At 43.6% G+C, this 22,737-nt stretch overlaps 1 protein-coding gene across 2 annotated transcripts in view; it reads left to right on the top strand.

The window, feature by feature from the left end:
* Positions 1-1,222: 1,222 nt before the first annotated feature.
* Positions 1,223-22,737, top strand: part of igf2r (insulin-like growth factor 2 receptor) — a 214,653-nt gene continuing 193,138 nt past the window's right edge. For both annotated transcript variants that reach the window (XM_038803333.1, XM_038803343.1), the window contains exon 1: positions 1,223-1,458. In XM_038803333.1, the coding sequence (XP_038659261.1) occupies positions 1,337-1,458 (122 nt within the window). In that variant the 5' untranslated portion in view covers positions 1,223-1,336. The remainder of the gene's footprint in view (positions 1,459-22,737) is intronic.

Raw genomic sequence — 22,737 nt, forward strand, 5'->3', positions numbered from 1 at the left:
GTATAGTTTTGTTGGTGCAGACTCTATGGGCTGAAGGTCCTCTTCTGCACTGTGTAACTCCATGTTTCTTCACCTTGTGACACAATATTTACCATCATTCAGACAGAAAGACATTTGGATTTCAACAAGGCAATTATTCATAGACATGTTTTTACCAAGTGAAGAATCACTGATTAATTTCTGAATTTTCTTGGCTTCCGATCACAGCAGGATACCCAAAAATGAAGCTAAACAGGGGCCTCCACTAACAATAAATCTGCCACTGTGAATGTACCTAGCTTCTGGCCTACAATGAAGGAAGTGTGGCTCCTGTTTCAGCTTTTGTCAACCCCATGCATCTACACATTTGAATACACCAACACATATAAATCTGTGGGGGTTTGCTCCGGGGGCTCCGCAGTTTCCATCCACAAGTCCCAAAAGACATGGATATTCTGAATTCTCCCTCAGTGTACCCAAACAGGCACCTGAGTATGGTGACTAGGGGCTTTCACAGTAACTTCATTGCAGTGCTAATGTAAGTCTACTTGTAACAATAAAGATTATTATATTATTATTATTTGGGTCAGCTCGGTTACTACCAGATGGGTCATGCCTGACTACCCTCACAAATGTTACCTCCTGCCCAGCGGACCCGGAGCTCGAGCCGCCTCCCTCAGCGGACACGCGCGCATTCCGGATGGATCATCCGGGTACCTGACAGGCTCAGCCGCCTGCGCTCCACACACCAAAGGACAAGGAGCAGCCAACTCGCCGCTCCCAGAGAGCCCGAACACAGCGGCCGGGTGCCATATGTTTGCTCGTTGCTGAAGAGACAAGCGAGCGGCGCCTTCCTCCGGCTGAACCAAATCAACGGGGGGGAAGGAGGGTAAGTCCGGCCCAGGTGACGGGGAGGGGGGAGTAAGTGAGGCCGGCCCCCAGATCAGTCACGGGGGGGGGGCGGGGCGAGGCCGGATCTCAGTCATGTGACGCGGGTCAGGCCGGCCCTCAGATCAGTCACGTGACGGGGGGGGCGGGGCGTGGGGCCGGATCTCAGTCATGTGACGCGGGTGTGAGGCCGGCCCTCAGATCAGTCATGTGACGGGGCGAGGCGTGAGGCCGGATCTCAGTCATGTGACGCGGGTGTGAGGTCGGCCCTCAGATCAGTCATGTGACGGGGGCGGGGCGTGAGGCCGGATCTCAGTCATGTGACGCGGGTGGGAGGCCGGCCCTCAGATCAGTCATGTGACGGGGGAGGGTGTCTGCTGCAGAAGGAGGCCCCGGTCTGTGTTGATTTGGTTCAGCCGGAGGGAGGAAGGAAGGCGCTGCTCGCTTGTTTCTTCGGTAACGAGCAAACATGTGGGCCCGGACGCTGCGCTCGGGCTCTCTGGGAACGGCGAGGTGGCTGCTCCTCGTCCTTTGGTGTGTGTGGAGCGGAGCGCAGGCGGCCGAGCCTGACCAGTACCCGGAGCTGTGCGGGTGAGTGCGGCGCTGTCACCCCCTTCCCCCATCCTGGGCTGCTCACCCTCCCTCCCCGGAGCCCCGGGCTGCTCTGCTCGCAACCCGCCGCTCTCCGGGCCCACTGCCAAGTGCCTGCGTGGAGCTCGGCCCCAAACGAGGAGCTGCTCCCGGCACAGGGGCGGGGGAAGCCAGGTCATGGGGAAGATCCTTCCCATCAGCTTGGAAACATCAAACAGCCAACCCCCGCAGTCTGCGGGTGTTTGAAGTGTCTGCCCTGGCTCGGTGGTTGGAAACATGGTTGGTCTCACCTTTGGGTCAGTCACAAAGTGCCAACCTTCAGACAATGTAACCGTGGGGGAATGCTGCACCGCCTGAGGTGCTGTTTCTGGCTGCCTGTACCCCCACCCAGGAGCAGTTAGCCCTGTTTTTGAAGGAGGTCAGACAGCCACTTCACGGTGCCCTGCACAACATTTATTTCTCAACCAAAAATCACTGAGCCAGATGACGCTGGTCGTCCTCACTTTGCTGTTTGCCAGATCTTGCTGCAGGCAACTTAGCTGCCATATAACTACAGTGCCAGAATACTTCAGTGGCTGCAAACTGCTGTGGGACATTGAGGCACCATCAACATACCAATTGTTTATTTTCCATGTTATTCTCTGTGCCTTCTTATTGACTAAACCACTCTTTAGGTTGGGTTAAATCTGACTTTTCTCTTTATTCTCTGCAGTTCTGCACGTGTTTTTCATTGTGCACAATGGGAATTGCATCTCTATTTCTGTTGTAGATCTCGTGTTTGATTCACAATAGACTGAATTAAAAGCATCCTTGATTATGAAGCAGTCCATCTCGAAATGTGGCAAAACCTGGCAACATTCAGATTTGTGATTGGTCAGCATGGTAGCACTGTGGCTTCACAGCGCCAAGGTCCCAGGTTCGATTCCCTGCTGGGTCACTGTCTGTGCGAAGTCTGCATGTTCTCCCTGTGTCTGTGTGGGTTTCCTCCCAAGACGTGCAGGTTAGGTGGATTGGCCATGATAAATTGCCCTTAGTGCCCAGAAAGGTTAGGAGGGGTTACAGGGATAGGGTGGAAGTGAGGGCTTAAGTGGGTTGGTGCAGACTCGCTGGCCAAATGGCCTCCTTCTGCACTGTATGTTCTATGTGGCATGTGATATTTGTGCCACATGTGTTAGGCAATGGCCAAGTTCAAGAGTTTTTAACATTGTAGCCTTCTGAGAAGAATGGCATTTCCATTGCAAGCCCCACCATTAACATCCTGGGGGTTACGATTAAGGAGAAAGTTAACTGGATCAGCCACATAACACGTGGCTACAAGAGCAGGTTTGAAGTTGGGAATTCTGAGGCAGGTATCTTGCCCCTGATTCCCCAAAGCATGTCCACCATCTACAAGGCACAAGTCAGGAGTGTGATGAAATATAGTCCACTTATGTGGACGAGTGCAGCTTCAACAATCGAGAAGCCCAACACCATCCAGGACAAAGCTTCTTGCTCGATTGGCATCCCATTCAATTCACAACCTTAAATGTTCACTCCTTTGGTCACCAGTGAATGGTAAAAGCAGTGTGTACCGCATCCGAGATGCACTGCAGCAACTCACCAAGGCTTCTCCAGGTTTCAATATACTGAAACGTTCGTCATTTTCATCACTACAGATGGTGCTTGGCTTGCTGAGTCGTGCCAGCGTTTTGTTTTTATTTTGGATGTTGTACAGCTCCCCAAAGTTTTGTCTTCATTTGAGAGCCTCTAAATGTCCCACGGTTGAGTTTCTCGTGTACTCCTATTTTTTCTAAATAGTCCTCATACCAGTTTTGTAATTTGAGACGTATTCCTAGTTTTGGATGGTAAGGCTGAATTTGTTGCCATGAGATCCAGGGGAAACAAATGGCATGTACTGGCTATTGTGGAAAAGAAACATACCGCTAAAAAAGTTTTGGGTCTTGAAAGGGAACAAGAATGTATGCTGCTTGAGAAGAGTGTTGATTGGTAGGGGTGCTGCCATGTGTTTGGCTGATCTAGCACATGCACGTTGCAGAATATGGAATGTCTTGGTTGATTTCCACATGCAATACCACATGTCTGGTAGTGTTGTGAGGCCTCTAGGCCAACCGAGACGTACATGTTTCTAAACCCAACAAAGGGGCAGGAATTAGTTATTAACAACAAGTGTGACTACATCAACAAAATGCAAGCCATTCTTAATGAAAAGTTAAAATTGGTTTCCTTTGGACCTGTAACTAACCATGATCAGTCAACCTGCTTAAAAGCAAATTACAAAACTTATGTTGGACTTGTGTAAGAGTAACCAGGTTGCCATCCAAGATGTTGGATCGTATATATGATGGGGTTTGTCCCCATAACTCATTACACCTGCATATGTGTGGGCTGCCCAAGACAGACACACAAGTGATGTCTCTTTACCTCCTATGCGACTGGTTCTGCACAAAATGAATTGGCCAAATGGTTGGGGAGTTGCAACCCCTTCTGAGCAATCTAAATGTTTCCACGTACACGCGGAAGGATCCTTCACCTTGGCGAAGACTATGCATGACATGCGTATCAAGAGCAATGCTGTGTCCATATGCTTGTTCGACATTGCTAGTTTATTCACCAATGACCAACTCGAGGAAGCCAGCGATATTTGGCCCTTATCTCTCTGGTGTTCTAGATGTGTTGCCTTTGTTTGAGTCTTTAATTGAACTTACAAACTTGGCAACTTGTGCAGTTGAGTTCAGTTTTAATGACAACATGCATGCCCAAGAGATGGTATTGCCATGGGATCCACTCTAGGCCCAGCTCTCACCAACATCTTTGTCAATTTCCATGAGAAACGAGTTTTTGATGTCATGCCCCCTGACCCCATATTCCGATGTGTAGATGATACGGATGCTGTATTTGAATCAGCAACTGCATCTCAGAATTTCCTTCCAAACGTTGATCGGCATTTGAAATGGAGCAGACAAATGAGCCCCCTTTCCTGAACATGCTAGTTGTATCTGCCAGTGGCAAACCTACGGTCACTGGTCAATATATATGTTCGGATTCCTATAGTTCACGTACTGTAAGATTGGTCCTATCAGCAACCTTGTAAATAGGATCAGAGCCATTTTCTCACTGTGCACACTTGATGCTGAAATAGGCATGTCAAAGCCACCCTGTAGGATAGTGGCTATCCTGATCAGATTATTGCTATATATCCCGAGAACACTCAGCCTGATAAGTGCCCAGTCTACCTCTGATTACTCTCGAAGGGTAAGGTATCTAAAGGAATTTGAGCAACAGCAAATCTCCCCATTTCATGCTGCTTTCATGTAGCAGCAGCAACATGGTATTCACCACTAACAGGATGTTGCTGACCAGCCAAAAAAACATTGTTTATCACACACACGAGTAATGTGGTACATGTATTTCAGTGCCAGCATGATGGCAGGTATGTGTGCCATACCTCCTAACAACTGGTTGGTCTCATCAACAATAAGTCTCTTCAGCTGTTCTCAACAGACAAAGTACTGACCGTACCCATTCAACCCATGCTTACGGTGCAGCAAAACAGTGTCCAGCATTAGATGTGACTCTGCTGCTGGCACTTGCTAAACAATTCTCATTGTACTAAGAGTTTCTCTGACAACCAATTTCAGATTTAGTCAGGCTCATAGTGTTGCTAAAAGCTACAAATACACAAGACCCTGTCCTTTTCTGACCGAACATGTCCACACATTGTGATTTTTTTTCAACTAACGCAAGCTTAGTGGACAGCCATTCCTCATTGCAATGGCTTGACCGACCAGTGTCAACCTTCCTGACTTGAATTTTAAACAAAAGCTTACCAGTTAACTGTCCCCTGGTGCATTCTTCATTTCAATGCCTCTACCAATCGGAGTCCACTTGCTCACAAATCACTCTTTTATGCAGTATAAATTCTTTTTCCCTTTACAATTAGTATTTTTGCATATCTATCTTGAGTGCAAGATGAAAAGCTGTGACAGCAGTACTCCCAAGTTCAGTTCTACTAAACAGCTATTTATATACTGGATAATTTAAAAATAAGTTTTAGATCAAAAGTAGTTTTCAATGACCTGAAACATCTGTAGGATTGGCCTATAAATTTGCATTTGAGTGGAGTATAGTCTGAAAGCTTATTATCAATGGAATACTGTTCAACAGATAACTCTATTGCATAGTAAAGTATAAAATGGTGCTGAATAAATTATTTTGGTTTACCTCAATTTTAGGCTTTGAAGTTGAAAATCCAAAGAAATAAAAATACAAATAAACAGTGGGAATTAACCCCAAGGCTCCTGAGCATCGAATTTGGGGTTGCCCCAAAGTTGCATTGGAGAACCCCTCTCAGAACTTCCAAGGGAAGCATTTGCACGTCAATTTGCTAAATTCCCCAGGCCAATTGTGCTGTGCTGCAAACCATCGGAAAATATGATTTAAATTGCTAGCATCTGATGTTTCTGACAGCTTAGGCTAATATACTCTGAAAATGTAAAAAAAAACCTCTTGGAAATTGTGAGTAACTAAAATAATCAAACCAATTCTCAGGGGACTCGCCAAAAGGGGCTGTTTAGCACTAGGCTAAATAGCTGGCTTTGAAAGCAGACCAAGGTAGGCCAGCAGCACGGTTCAATTCCCGCAACAGCCTCCCCGAACAGGCGCCGGAATGTGGCGACTAGGGGCTTTTCACAGTAACTTCATTTGAAGCCTACTTGTGACAATAAGTGATTTTCATTTCATTTTTCATTTCAAAGGTATTCCTCACTCACCAACCCCCCTTGAGAACCCCTGATGAGAAATTTAAACTTGCCTGCTTTACGGCAGCTAGTGCTGTGAAAAAGGGGCCTGGCCTCCTTCATTCCGACTCTTTTGGACTTCACTGCTGGGTCCATGTGGGCGTCCTGTGCTGCCTGAATCTCGCCTGGCCTGAGTCAGGCACAGAAGTAATTTGCTACAAGTGGGTAACGTAGTGGCAATGCAATCAATACTGATTGCCACTCCGAGGAAGTTGCAGCCCCCTACCTTATGTCAGCTACAGGCAGACTGCCATTGTTCACAGTATAAATAGATTCCTTGAAGGTTTCCCCCATGTACAAAATGGCGTGGCCCAGGAGTTTTGCTGCTGTAATAATTTTTTATTCAAAGCTCCGATATCTTGTCCTTGACAACAGCTTGCATTTATATAGTACCTTTGACATAGTAAAACATCCCAAGGCCCGTTCTGGGAATATTGAGAGGCCCAGAGGTTTAGGGTCGAATTCCAGAGCTTGACATTGACAGCTGAAAGCATGAATGACAGTGGTGAAGCAAGGAAAATTGGGCAGAATTGGAAGAGTATAGATCTCGGAAGGTCGTGCGTCAGGAAACTGTTAGACAGTGAGGGAAGATCTTGAGAAGGAATTTATAAGCGGGGTTGTTGTACAAATTGTAGTTTAGCTCTGCATGTGTGTGCGGAAGTTGCTGTTTATTCATTCCCTAATAATGCTGAGTACTGTCAGTATCACTAGTAGTCTCTATGCAAAATTCAGACCAATAATATGTCAACTCATAATTCTGTGACAGCACATTTAGGCGCAATGTAGCTTTCTCCCCGTGTCAGCATGGGTTTCCTCTGGGGGCTCCGGTTTCCTCCCACCAGTCCAGAAAGACGTGCTTGCTTGGTGAATTGGACATTCTGAATTCTCCCTCTGTACCCGAACAGGTGCCGGAATGTGGTGACTTGGGGATTTTTGCAGTAACTTCACTGCAGTATTAATGTAAACCTACTTGTGACACTAATAAAGATTATTATTATTTGGTTAGGACACTAGTATGACGCAGGACTTTTTTCGTCTTTGTTGGTTTTTGCAGTCATGAAATGTGCAGCAGATTGTTTGGAGGTTTATTGTGACTGTGACTGCAAGCAAGTTCTTGGAATTTTTTTTATTTTCGCATAGATTGATACGTGAGCTAGACCATGTGTGTTGCACGGTTAAATATTGTGGTTTCATGACCTATTAGCTTCTCGAGGATATGTCTCAGCCAATACTTCACTGCGGTTCTGAGGGAGTACTTCATTGTCAAAGATGAAATGTTGAATGAAAGCCATGGGTGCTTGTTCTGATTCATGCTATGATATCCTGGGCCTTATTCCGAGAATTTTGTCTCAACCATTGCCACCAAAAATGATTCACTTCTTACCCATCTCTTTGGTGTTACTGGTTTTTCTCACAAAATTGGTGCTATGTTCCAATGTAAATTACTGCACTCGCTGTGAAATACGTTCTAGTACTTCTATAAAATGTATTTTTGTTTTAATCAAAGCGTCTTATTCTGAGATTTGAGCGTTTTGAAACTAACCTCGGAGCATCTGCTATTTGTGGTGCAGTCACTGCCTGTTGAAGTGCACTTTATTCTTCTGTTATAACTGGACTGTTTGCCCAGATGGTGCAACTGTTTTGTCAGTCCTTGTGACTTAAGAACAGGTAAAACTCCTGCAATGTATCATGAATGGAGACAAATGGACAATGTTCTCCATTCATTATGCTGCCCTGGAGGGACCTTTTCACAGGCTGATTGCTCGCAGTTTGCTACTCACCAGAAAGGTTAAAGTGTAGCATGAATAAGGAGTGTCAGGAGACATTGCAGCCATGCCACCATTCCTGTTGTTGTGATTTCTGTTTCTCCACATAGGCTTGTGATCCAGTTGATGAGGCTGTGCATAACATTTTCCTTTGCGCCACAGGAGTGTAACCTCACTACAATGTGACTCACCTTTAGTGTCAGGTGATTGAACTAAGCATGAGGAAACCCATGGAAAAGTTGGGGTGCTTCATTCTTGAAAGAAAGGAATGACTGAGGTGACCTTGAACACTGCTTCCACCTAAATTGGGATGAGGCTAGTGAATTCCTTTTTAAATTTTCCAATTAAGGGGCAACTTAGCATGGCCCATCCACCTACCCTGCATATCCTTGGGTTGTGGAGACCAGTGAATTGTGACTGTTGTGATTGATGTCCTTATTTTCAAATTCCTCCATTGCCTTGTCCAGCCACACAACTCTGTGATATATGCCACCCTCTATTTCTGGTCTCTTGAGCGTCCCCTTCAAAACTGCATCCTGACTCCACTCCCCTAGTCTACTTTGTTTTCTTCCTTAAAACCTACCTATCTGACCTAATACCTCCTTTTATCATATCTGATTTTATAATGTCTCTAAATATGTGCGATATAAATGTTAACCACCCAGATCTGTGGTTGCTGAGTCATAAAACTGTCACCCTTAAATTTTCGGTTGGACTGCAATAATTGTTCTCGTGCGAAGCCGCTTAACGGTATTACTCCATCAGGTCATCAGCAGAACTTCTAAGTTCACTGAAATGAAGGTGTGAGAGAGTTTAAAAGGTGGTGGTACACCACTGGGCTTGGCACCGGCTGGAGTACAATTACTGTCTGATCTGAAGTCATTTAAAACTATTTGGCTAAAGTGCAGGTAATTGGTTTCCCCATGCAGTTTCCAATGCTGCAGCAAACATGCTATCCACCCATTTCTGACCAAAGGTAACAGCGATATTGATCTTACTGGACACACAGTAAGATGTGTTTTGACCTAACTCACTGCGCTTTTATCTACAAAGCAATTTGTATCTAATTTGTATTTTATAACTGCAGCTTTGGGATGCTAAATATCAGGGGAATACTATTAAATCCTATCAAAATGTAACCTGTTCACTCTATTGTGGCCCACTATTGTAGACATGTATGCTTGCCTATTACAGTATTGAGGTACCAGCTAACTGGATCTGCATCAGCTTTCATGTTGTAATTCTTGTTGTGCAAAGCTACATGATTCGATTATGTTTTATCCTGATGAACAGTAATTTGAGATAAGAGCTGCTGGTAAAAGTGCTTAATCACAAAGTAATTTAAGTGATGTGCCATCTGAACATTCTGGGCTGTTTATCAATTTATAGAAGCTAAATAATGCCTGTTGTCTGTCTTGTTGAATCCAGAGCCTGCCTGTTAGCGGGAGTGTGGTAAAATAGTGACTGTTCTCAGGTTTGCCAGTTAGCGGGAGATTCTGGCTTCAATCTTTCTCTCTCTTTTGGTTTGTTTCTGCTTCAGACCGGCTGGATTAAACCATTGCTCTTTCTGAATTCAGTTGGCCCTTTTTGGAAAAGGAAACCTGTGTTTCTGTTTATTCACAATTACAACTGGCTTCTTCTATTAAGCTCTGCTATGCAGACTTTCAAGTGATTGAAAGTGGGCAGCACGGTTCACAGCTCCAGGTCCCAGGTTCGATTCCCCGCTGGGTCATTGTCTGTGCGGAGTCTGCACGTTCTCCCCGTGTCTGCTGCTGGACACCACCAGCAGTCCAAAGATGTGCAGGTTAGGTGGATTGGCCATGAGAAATTGCCCTTAGTGTCCAAAAAGGTTAGGTGGGGTTGCTGGGTTGTGGGGATGGGTTGGAGGTGTGGGCTTAAATGGGGTGCTCTTTCCAAGGGCCGGTGCAGATTCGAATAGCCGGGTGGTGGCCTCCTGCACTGTGGATTCCATGATTGCACTGCTGGTGGTGTTCAGCGATAGCTAGACCATCCTTGACATTTCCTATTGTCGGTCAATAGTCTGCTGATTTCCTGTTTCAGATCTTTATTTAGTATTTAATGTATTTCCTTCGTAGCTTGTTTCCCCTCATTCTTTGATTGCGATCCATGTCTATACACTGGGGTACTGTTCACCTGATGGTGTCAGTCCTTCAGTGCCTTGCTCGGTGCCTTGCTCAAGTGGTTACTGTTGCTCGTTCTGGGTGAGTGTGCTTAACACTCGATTTGGCTCTGTTTCGTTACTTAGCTTTGGAGTCGCCAGATATCGTTAAGATACCGCCACAAGTTTCAAGTTCAAAGCAATAAAACCATACACCAATTAGTAAGTTCAAACAAGACACGTTTATTATATTACAGTAATCTACTAATCATGCATATAAAACTATAAGACTAGGCTAATCCTACCGCTAATAGGCCAAATACTTATCTGGACAAGGGGACTGCCGGATCAGGGAACAACGGCTTCTAGCTTTGTCCTGGGTCCGCAGGCTTCCAGTGGTTATGGTCTAAAGGGGTCAGGAGTGTCTATTCCCGTAGCGTGCGTTGTGACACTTGTTGGCGGCTGCTGTCCAGACCCCTCCTCCACAAGGTTCTTCTGCTGCAACGGTGTTCTGCTGGGAGGGCTAGCTGGTCAAGGAGAGGCTGGCAGAGAGAGCGAGCTGGGGTCACCCCGACTCTGTTTTATACTCCTCTCAGGGTCTTGCGCCCACCTGGGCGGACCCTCTATACTCTCGCAATCGATTGGGTCTCTTCCCAATTGATAGATTTGAATTCCCCAATAACGGGGCAGTATCTCGATCACTGGGGCGGTTCTTGGGACTCATTGTTTTGGGCTTCTTTGGCACTGATAAGTCTGGCCTTCCATTGAATGTATCGATTAGTGTTAACTTGTTTCTTTTGTGCCTGGGGATCGCCCGGTATTGCCTCGTTAATATGCTAACTGTTTCTTTTCATAGTGTTGTCTGGTTTCAGCAACAGCCAAACTGGTTTCTGCAGCAGTCCAAATATACAAGCGCTCTGCAAGCTGCTTGCTTTTTACAACCTGTCCATTTTCCCTGCATTCCTTGCAATCTTCCATTTTGTGTTTGGGCAGTGGTCATCCCAGGTGGCTAAATTACACTTTAGGGAATCAGCTACAAAAGGTAACTGTCAGCAGGTTATTTTATCCACAGAAGATGGCGACCAGGTCAGATCACATCCACACGTGCATCTAATTTGGGAAGGGGGGAAATAAGTGAAACCTGCTTGTTCCACTTTTCTTCAGATCAGTCAAGGGGGTGGCAATGGGGACAGTGAGGCTAGCTCTGTATGTATTAAGGCTAGCTTAATGTATGGCTTATTATTATTTTTACCCACTGTCATTGAGGAACTCACTTTTGTCAGTGCCCCTTTCGGAAGAATTTCATCAATTCACAACTCTGTTATTTTCAAGTGCTCAATTATCAACTTGACTCGCGAGTTAGAAGAAAAATAAAAACCACTTCGGGCAGCATGGCAGCACAGTGGTTAGCACGGTTGCTTCACAGTTCCAGGGTCCCAGGTTCGATTCCCGGCTTGGGTCACTGTTTGTGCAGAGTCTGCACGTTCTCCCTGTGTCTGTGTGGGTTTCCTCCGGGTGCTCCGGTTTCCTCCCACAGTCCAAAGATGTGCAGGTTAGGTGGATTGGCCATGCTAAATTGCCTTTTTTGTCCAAAAAAGGTTAGGTGGGGTTACTGGGTTATGGGGTGGAGTTGTAGGCTTATGTGGGGTGCTCTTTCCAAGGGCTGGTGTAGATCCGATGGGCTGAATGGCCTTCTGCACTTTAAATTCTGTGATTCACTAAATGCTTGTATTTGAAATCTATTCTGGCAGGAAATTATGTTGTCAGATAATAGAAGTGGCTTGCAAAGGTCAGCTGAGCAGCGCTGAGGAGTTGGCCCAAAATATAGTCCAGCACCTGCAGGATTGCTTATTAGAACATAGAACCTTACAGTGCAGTACAGGCCCTTCGGCCCTCGATGTTGCGCAGACCTGTGAAACCCCTCTAAAGCCCGTCTACACTATTCCCTTATCGGCCATATGCCTATCCAATGACCATTTGAATGCGTTTAGTGTTGGCGAGTATAGAACATATTGTGGAATCTCCACTTGCTCTCTGCAGTTATACTGCATAATGTGTGTGGAAATACTTTCTCCTGGCTTAATGTAAATTAACCTTTAGGGTGGAGTTTTCTGTGGGACTGTCATTGGCAAGCTACACGCAAAATGACTCTTACACAAGTTTATTTCACCCCCCCCCCCCCCCCAAGGATGTTTCAGATCTCGTCAGCATATCTCTAAAGAACAATGCAGTGTTTGTCAGTAAGGGTAAAGGGAAAATGCCTCAACTTTCACCTTAAGTATGAACATTGCTTTTCAGACTATCCATTTGTCATTCTTTAGGAACAGCTTGTTTAAAAATCTGGGAGATATGGTGCTTTTCTGTTTTTGACACTAATATAATCATTTTAAAGACAAATCCAAAGACAAAACAGTGCAAATAGCTTGCACCTCTTGTGCCTGGCAGTGGAGCCATTATAAGGAGCTCAGGTGAGTTCAGGATCTGGTGATAAAAAATATTTGTCAGAATTACTTGCATAATATGCTTGCAACTTGAATCTTCTATAATAGATATTTACTTTAGACCTTGATTACACGTGCCTCTGGACTTAAAAACAGGAAATTCTATCCGAAAGATCAAATTTACTGTTGGCACGCTCTGCTTGTCTTGAGCCTGGAATATAGTGAAAACACGAGACTACAATTTAGGGACTCCTGATTCTCCTAGATTCCTTTAGCCTGCCCCTTTTCCCCGCCCTCAATCCCGAGGTTTTCCTGTTATACTGGACTTGTGTAAATTAAAATGTAAACGATAGTGTATTGAAAATGAATTTTGACACCTAGTTTCACCTTGATGGAATGCCTGATTCAGTTAACAAGGTTTGAATTGTTCTGAAATTAACCTGGAGGATGGTGTAGTACAGCAACCGAGCTCAGAGTGCTGATCACTCTTGGTGTTTAATTAAACCGTGCTCGGACTGGTAGGAAAAGCTTTCCTTCCATTTGCCTTGCTCTTTTCTTTTGGGTACAATGGCTCTTAATTTCAAATAGTCTTGGTGTTACTAGCTGATCGACAGTATGATATGGTTATGTGGTTACAGGAGAGAGGCAAGTTTTCTTTTGTGTCCAGCTTACTTAGTGCAATAAGTAAAAGGTTCTAGAAAATTAAAACAGATGGTGACAGACCTCCGATGACCAGTCATATCAAGTGTTCAGAATGATCGGAATAAAATTGTTGTGACTATTTTCTCCAACAAATGAAATGATTTACAATGGGATTCTGTAGAAACATCACTCCTTGCTAAGCTTCTACTTGCTACTTGGAGAATACCTATTATTTGTGGAGGTGGATCTAGGAAAGAGAAAAGTGTAGCTGATCCTTTTTAAGTTATCTGCCACAAACACCGTACCAGCTAGTTGACCTTACCAATCTATGATTTTGCTACTGCAAGGTTTTGATCGATACATTTTGTCCCTGCACAGTGTTAAACTGTTTATTTAAACAATGCAAGCATCAAGAACATTTAAAAGCATCTTTTTTTAAAGTAGCATTTTAACAGTGCATTTGAAGGTTGACATCCTGAGCTTGATTGTCCAGCATAATTTGATGCCTCCTTAAGCTATTAGATTAATAGCATCTGTTAAACTGTTTAATGTTTTTATATGAAATGTATCTGCCCTTTTAATACTTAAGAGGGAATTTTTTTTAAAGAAAAAGTACAATTGTGTGAAATTAAAAAATCTATGCTTTTACCTTGCCCCGGTTAAATGTTATAACAAATGATCTCACTACTCTTGTTGCTATCATAATATGTATATTACAAAATTTTGACAATTGAAGGAAAATAGTTTATGGGTGACAGTGGTTAGCACTGCTGCCTTGCAGCGCCAGGACCCGGGTTCAATTCTGGCCACGGGTGACTGGAGTTTGCACTTTCTCCCAGTGTCTGCCTGGGTTTCCCCTACAGACCACAGATATACAGGTTAGGTGGATTGGTCATGCTAAATTGCCCATTAATGTCCAAAAGGTTAGGTGGGTTACGGGGATGGGTGGGGGTGCTCTTTCAGAGGGTTAACTTGGAACATGGAACATACAGTGCAGAAGGAGGCCATTCGGCCCATTGAGTCTGCACCGACCCACTTAATCCCTCACTTCCACCCTATCCCCGCAACCCAATAACCCCTCCTAACCTTTTTGGTCATTAAGGGCAATTTATCATGGCTAATCCATCTAACCTGCATGTATTTGGACTGTGGGAGGAACCCGTGCAGACACCACACGGACATTGACCCAGTGGGGAAGCGAGCCTGTGAAGCCACAGTGCTACCGTGCTGCCCACCAACTGGTTGGTGCAGACTAGATGGGCCAAATGGCCTCCTGCACTTTAGGGAGTCTGTGAATAGTACTTTATGCTGATTGTGTCTTTTTAACTCGTTTGAAGGCCTGAGTTACAGTTCTGATTTGTACTTTGTCGTTTTGAATATTGCTGTAAGTGTAGTTTAATCTGTGGTTTATAGTGAAATGTGTAATATTGAGGAGACTTCTGTAACTTCTGATTTTTTGACAGGATACAAAAAAGATTAACTTGTCAATCACGTCCTCTGCGCCCCCGCATTTTGTCTCTGTCAGAATTTTATTTTACTTCTACTATATTCAGTACTCATAGAATTCTTACAGTGCAGAAGGAGACCATTTGGCCCATGAGTCTGCACTGACCCTTTTAAAATACCACTCTACCTAGGCCCAATCCCCTGTCCTATTCCATCAATCCCAACCTAAGGGGCATTTTAGCATGACCAAACCACCTAAACTGCACATCTGGAATAGGAACCCGGAGCACCCGGAGGAAGCCCATGCAGACTCAGGGAAAAAGTGCAAACTCCACAGTCACCCAAGGTCAGAATTGAACTCTGGGTCCCTGGTGCTATGAGGCAGCAGTGCTAACCACTGTGCCCGTGCCACCTTACTGCTCTGAGCTTAAACCCTTGTTTAAAATGGAGTGTACTGGACAGTGTAGGTGGACAAAAGGCACAAAAAGCACTCTTGTAAATAAGGGAGTACCTTAGTGGAACTAGGGAGTCTGAAGAGGATGATTATATCCATTAAACATATGAATTGGTTGCGTGAGTCACAAAATCTAATGGGTCATTTTCCCATTTTATCTCTCTGTTCAAAACGTCCTCGCGGTGTTATGGAGTTGAGCTGTGGGCCTAAGAAGGTTCTTTTGTTTAATTTGTGTTTGTTTTCTTAGGAGCAAGCAGTCAATAGGTCAGTGTGGAAACACAGCTGCAGCTTAAGGAGTCAAGTGAGCAAAGAGATAAACGTTAGGCAGGCATGCATCTTAAGCAGAGAAAGTACTAACTTTATCATTCATCGTGTGCCATGTGGGTTGAAACTTATGCTTAGTTTGAAGATGGATTCAATGAAGATAGAGGCTGGAAGATTTGCCTCGCTTGGAACTGGAGGAAGAAGTCTACAGTGACCCTCAGTGAAAACAAGTAGTTCAGCTTAAAATCAGACCGAGACAAGAGTCTGCCAAGAGTTTCAAAGCAGCAGTTGACCAGAAATGGGCGGCAAGGTAGCACAATGGTTAGCACTGTTACTTCACAACTCCAGGGCCCCAGGTTCGATTCCCGGCTTGGGTCACTGTCTGTGCGGAGTCTGCATGGGTTTCCCGTGTCTGTGTGGGTTTCCTCTGGCGTTCCGGTTTCCTCCCACAGTCCAAAGATGTGCAGATTATGTGGATTGGCCATGCTAAATTGTCCCTCAGTGGCCAAATTGTGTTAGGTGGAATTACAGGGATAGGGTGGAAGTGTGGGCTTAAGTAGGGTGCTCATTCCAAGGGCCGGTGCAGTCTCGATGGGCTGATTTGCCTCCTGCACTAGAAATCCTATGATAAGTGGAAAAAGGTCCATCAGAAATGAAGGGTATTTCTGATGTGGAGACACTGAGCAAGCGTGAAGAGTGGCCTATGCTTGAACTGAAGAATCCCAATTGTGATGGGGTTGAAGATATACAAGGGATTACCGTACCAAATACTAGGGCAGCACGGTAGCGCAATGGGTAGCACTGTTGCTTCACAGCGCCAGGATCCCAGATTTTGTTCCCACCTAGGGTCACTGTTAATGCAGAGTCTGCACGTTCTCGGTGTCTGCATGGGTTTCCTCCGGGTGCTCTGGTTTCCTCCCACTAGTCCCGAGAGATGTGCTGTTAGGTAATTTGGACATTCTGAATTCTCCCTCTGTGTACCTGAACAGGCGGCGGAGTGTGGCGACTAGGGGCTTTTCACAGTAACTTCATTGCAGTGTTAATGTAAGCCTACTTGTGACAATAATAAAGATTATTATTATACTAAGGTCCAAGAAATATTAACTTTAAAAGATGGCTATCGAAAACTTAGGACCTTGTTCCAGAAAGTGAAGGAACCTTCAAGAACCCGGAAAGTAGCCAATTACTTTTTCTGAGGTCGAGTCATGGGATGGTGGGCCGGCGGGGATTGGAATGGGGAAGGTTCACTTAAAGATTTCAGTTGATTTAGATTTATTGTCACGTGTACAAAGGTACAGTGAAGTGTTCTGCATACAATCCAGGCAGATTGTTCCAATTGTAAATTTTAAGGTGTAAAGTATAATTTATAATCCAAGATGGTGTTCAGTTGTTTTATTTGTTTGATTCTTGTGTAGTAAAATTGGTGGATCTTGTGGCTTAATTCTTTCCGTAAATGGATACTCAAATTTCTCTGAATGTTAATCGTCTCTATGGGGATCATAACATTAAAATTTCTATAATTGCTGGTCTTTATTAATGGTTTACAAAGGATCTTGGTTTGTAGTTCCAATTCCCTGAATACACCAGTTTGTTCTAATGTAAGGTCTTCAGTTTACAAGCTCTGATAGAATCATAGCCACTTTAGATGGCCATGATATATTCCGGTTAAGTACTATGCAGTACTTCCGGATTCTGGTTTGGCCACTGGTCCTCGCAGTTTACTGTCAGGATAATTTCTGCTTAATGCCAAGGTTGACTCGCGTGCTGTTTGTGTTCAATTTCTTAGTTTCTTTTTAGATTGAGATTGTGCTACTCAATCATTTAATGTTACTCCATTTATCATTTATGTAGACGTGTAATCAGCTTCATTCTCCTAAAAAAAAAAGTCACTGGCTGTTCAAAATGGTACAGAGTAACCTGATAATTTGAGAAAGTACGACCGAATGGCTAGAAGTTCTGTGCTTATATTGCAATTTAGCAAATACTCTGATCTATCTATCTTAAAACCATTACCTCATCATGGGTTTTGGAAAGAGTAATGCTAAAAAGCCTACAGCATTTTAGCTAGATGGATATAAATGATTAGTAATCACTTTCTAGAAGTGAATTTTTAAAAAAAATTATCCATGTCACCATATCTGTATATTAGCAACAGGAGTTTTTGTTTGAGTGCTATTCCCACAAAGATTACTGTGCAGAAGAATCTGGGCTTTCTATTAGATGGAAAGCAAGTCTTTACAGCTAAACTGCAGCCAGTGAAAACTTGGAAAAAGTTTCTGCCCATCAATTCATGGTGGTGTTTTACTAATTTGGTATTCAATATATCAATGAGTGGCATGTCCTGAGCTGTAATGTTTTTTGTATCATTGAGGAACTTTGGACGGCTGCTGAAAATTAATTTAGGAGTTCAGCTGGATTATTGGCCTGATGACCAATGCTTCCTAGTTCAAAATTGTACTTCGGAAAACCTGCTTTCAGTACTTTCCATATTTGCAAATTCATAGAGCTGTTACATTGCAGAAAGAGGCCATTTGGCCTATCATATTTGCATTAGCTCTCCAAATGAACAACTCACTTAGTGCCAATTGCTGGCCTACTCCCTGTAACTCTGCACATTCTTCCTTTTCAGAGAACAATCGGGTTCCCTTTGCATGCCTTGATTGAACCTATCTCCACCACACTCAAGTAAAAGCAAATTACTGCGGATGCTGGAATCTGAAACCAAAGAGAAAATGCTTGAAAATCTCAGCAGGTCTGGCGGCATCTGTAGGGAGAGAAAAGAGCTAATGTTTTGAGTCCAGGTGACCCTTTGTCAAAGCTAAAAGGCATAGAAAGTGGGAAATATTTACATTGTGGAGTGAGAATGAAAGATGAGCATCTGTAGGGAGAGAAAAGAGTCCCGTATAAATATCCACAGTATAAATATTTCCCACTTTCTCTGCCTTTTAGCTTTGACAAAGGGTCACTTGGACTGACTGTTAGCTCTTTTCTCTCCCTACAGATGCTGCCAGACCTGCTGAGATTTTCCAGCATTTTCTCTTTGGTTTCACACTCAAGTCAGTGCATCTCGGACCTTAATCACTTGCTCTGTGAAGTCTTTTGCTGATTTTTCCAATTATTTTAAATCTATGCTCCCTTATCCTCGATACTTCCGCAAGTGACAATACTTCTCCCTGTCTACTCCGCCCAGACCTCTCATGATTTTGAAATTAAAATTTCAAACAAGAGTTTAAAGTTCCGAGCAGTTCAGACCCGAGGAGAAGTAAATAAAATCTCAATGGGAGTGAAAGATTGTGATGGAGAGATGTAGAAAGTGAGGGGGAGAGGGTTTCATTGCCAAGTTAGGCTTGAAGCAATAGGAACATAAGACCTAGGAGAAGGAGGAGGCCATTCAGCCCTTTGAGCCTGCTCTTCCATTCCATAAGATCGTGGCTGATCTGGCTGACCTCTCTCCACTTTTCTGTCTTTCCCACCCCTCTCTTGACTCCCTTATGCACTTTGGAAGGAGAAATGGAGGCATAGACTATTTTCCAAATGGGGAGATGCTCAGGAAATCAGAAGCACAAAAGAACTTGGGAGTCGTTGTTCACGATTCTCTTAAGGTTAAAGTTCAGATTCAGTCGGCAGTTAGGAAGGCAAATGCAATGTTAGCATTCATGTCGAGAGGGCTAGAATACAATAGCAGGGATGTACTTCTGAGGCTGTATATGGCTCTGGTCAGACCCCATTTGGAGTATTGAGAGTAGTTTTGGGCCCCGTATCTAAGGAAGGATGTGTGGGCCTTGGAAAGGGTCCAGATAAAATTCACAAGAATGATCCCTGGAGTGAAGAACTTATCGTATGAGGAATGGTTGAGGACTCTGGGTCTGTACTTGTTGGAGTTTAGAAGGATGAGGGGGGAATCTTATTGAAACTTGCAAAGGTACTGAGAGGACTCTACAGAGTGGATGTGGAGAGGATGTTTCCACTTGAAGGAAAAACTAGTAGAGGACGCAATCTCACACTAAAGGGACGATCCTTTAAAACAGAAATGAGGAGGAATTTCTTCAGCCAGAGGGTGGTGAATCTGTGGAACTCTTTGCCGCAGAAAGCTGTGGAAACCAAATCACGGAGTGTCTTTAAGACAGAGTACAACAGGTTCTTGATCAGTAAGGGGATCAGGGGTTATGGGGAGAAGACGGGAGAATGGGGATGAGAAAAATATCAGCAATGATTGAATGGCAGAGTAGATTCGATGGGCCGAGTGGCCTAATTCTGCTCCTCTGTCTTCGGGTCTTATGGATGGAGCCAGGCAATATTACTGAAGTGGAAATAGGCAGCCTTTATTACGGTGTAATATGCGGTTGAAATCTCATGTTGGGGCCTAAATATGACATTGAGGTTGCCAGAGCGAGAGAGGGATGAAGTTGATGGCTAGGGCAGGAAGTTTGGAATTGCTCCTGAAAAGCTCTGATGTTTAATTGAAGGAAATTTCAGCTCATCCATTATGTATTATCCACTTAACCTGTCCTGCCACTTTCAAAGATAATGTGTAAACACCATTGGGGCTCATTTGCCGAGTTCCTGCCCATCCCACCAGCCTATATATATCTTCTGACAGTCTATTGCTACCTCCCTCGTGTTTACTTCCTAGGTTTCATATCATCTGCAACTTTCAAAATGTGATAAACCAAAGCTGTTGCACTCAGCACCAGTATTATGAATATGTTTGGTTTAAGCAGCTAAGCATAACTAAACCTATAGATATTGAATTGAACAATTTGGGAATACTGGTTGCTGTAAACTAAATCTAAAGTAATACAGTGAAATCTTTGTTTTCTGGCGTGCACAGGGAATGGCTGGTGAAGGTTAATCGAAAATGTCAGATCAGGAAGAGCTCCAATTACCAGTGGAATGCAGTGCAATACTTGTGGCATGAACTAATATGCAAGTACTCAGGATATATGGTCTTTACTTCTAATCTTCAGTACATTAAAGTACAAAATGGCGTATACAGAAATGGGTTTTGGATAACTTCATTGTTTCCAGTTAGTAACGTGAAAATATGTATCGTGAACATCAGAAATTCTTGTGCTCAGAGAATGGTAAAGCATAGGATAAGTTTATTGTATTTTTTTTATAGTAACAGCTAGCAAACTAATATTTTTTATATTTGAGAATGATATTGGGTTGAATGATACAGAAATGTTACTTTACCATGAGTTGAAAATAAAATCTAGTCTGCTCAATATGCATAGTGATCAGTATGAAACCGATCCGCTGAGTCGAGCAACTTGCCGCATGCAATTTGTAACAAGTAATTGCAGTAGCAAAGGAGTGGATAAAACTCTGGGCAGCTTGTGTGATGTGTCTGATTCTGTTTTGGTCATAATAAAACGGACATGTTGCTGGGTGATCAGTCAAGATCAATATAAAACCACACCTGATGCATAAGAAATGGTGTAAATTTCTTAGTTATGCTTTGCATACTGATGAAAAGCATTTATTTAACGGAATGTTTTATAGACCACTGCTGTTCCATATTAAAAAATATTGTACAAAATCATTCAGATTCTTGCTCTCAAATAGAAGAATGTAGGATTGTAGATTCTTGGACAAAGGCTATTGCAATTGCAGAGACATTGACTTTACAGCTATTTGAATAATGATCGGTATCTGAGATGCTATAAAGTCAGCACCGGCCGACACCTGCCAGCAGAACACCTGATGCAATGACGCAATATCCAAAGTGCACCATTGTAGCACGATTAAATAGGAAAGATTCTTCGAACTGGCTTAGGAAATTTCTAGCTCCTTTTAGATTCAGTATTTGAAAAAATAGACCTTGGGTGTTGGATTGCACAACTGGCAGTCGTGACAGATTGCAGAAAATTTTCAAATAAATAAAGTTTGAAATACAAAGTACCATACATACAAAATATTAACATAAGAAATAAGAGGAGTAGGCCCATTCTCTCCATTGACCCTGTCCTGTCATTCAATACAATCCTGGCTGATTTGTGTTTTCACCATTTTCCCACCCACTTCCCACATCCCTTGTTTCCCGGAGGAAATCAAAATTTGCCCACCTCCGCCTGAAATATATTCAATGATAGAGTATCCTCTTTGAATAGTTTTAAGATGGAGATGGATAGATTCTTGATAGGCAAGAGGATGATTGTGTAACAGGGATAGGAGGGATGCAGATTTGAAGTTGCTATCAGATCAACCAATTAAATGGCAGAACAGGCTCAAGGGGCTGAATGGTCCACTGCTCCTTGCAACTCTCTTTGAGGAGTTTCAAAGATTGCAATATTTGAGCAAAGATATTTCTTCCCGTCTCAGTCTGAAACGACAGCCCCATCATCCTGAGAATGCACCCCGATGTTCTAAATTCCCCAGTCAGGGGAAATGACCTCTTGTGTCTGCCCTGCCAAGTCCCTTCAGAATCTGTATGTTTAAATGAGATCACCCTGCATTCTTCTAAACTCTAGAGATTATAGACTCAATTTACTCAGCTGTCATCAAAGGACAATCTCCTCATCCTAGGAACCAGCCTAGTATACCTTTGCTGCACCATCTCCAATGCTAGTATATCCTCAAATACGGAACCAAAAGTGTGCACCGTAATTTCCAGGTGTGCTCTCACCAGAGCCCTGTACAATTGTGTAGCAAGACTTTCCTTATTGTTGTACGACAAACCTCTTTCACAAAAGGCTGTTGTGCCATTTTCCTTGCTTGCTGTACCTACATGTTAACATTATGTTCCATGACCAGGTGCACTCCAGTCCCTCCTGAAATTTAACATCTGCAAGTTTGATCCCTTTTTAAAAAAAAAAAGTTTCTGCTTTCATATTCTTGCCACCAAAGTGAATTCTGCACATTATATTCCATCTGCCACCTTTGGATTAACCTATCTATAACCTATTTGTGTCCTCTACAGCTGACATTCCCACTTGACATTGTATTGTCAGTAAGCTTAGATACATTACACTTGGTCTCTTCAACTAAGTCATTAATACAGGTCGTATATATCTGAGGCCTCCAACACTAATCCTGGCGGCACTTCACCAGTTACAGCCTGCTAACTTGAAAATGCCCTGTTTATTACTAGTCTTTTGCTTCTGTTCAATCTCCAATTCATGCTAACATATTACCCCCAGTGCCATGAGTCCTTTTCTTGCGTATTAACCTTTTGTGGGGCACTTAATCAAATTTCTTGGAAATCCAAGTGTACGACTTCTACTCGTTCCCATTTACCCTGTTATTTATGTCCTAAAAACACTCTAAATTTGTCAACGCATATTCCTTTTGTCGAACTGTGTCCCCTTTGTATGATCATACTATGATTTTCTTATTGCATTGTTGGCTT

This window comes from Scyliorhinus canicula, chromosome 1 (assembly GCF_902713615.1).
Source record: "Scyliorhinus canicula chromosome 1, sScyCan1.1, whole genome shotgun sequence".
Taxonomy (NCBI): Eukaryota; Metazoa; Chordata; class Chondrichthyes; order Carcharhiniformes; family Scyliorhinidae; genus Scyliorhinus; species Scyliorhinus canicula.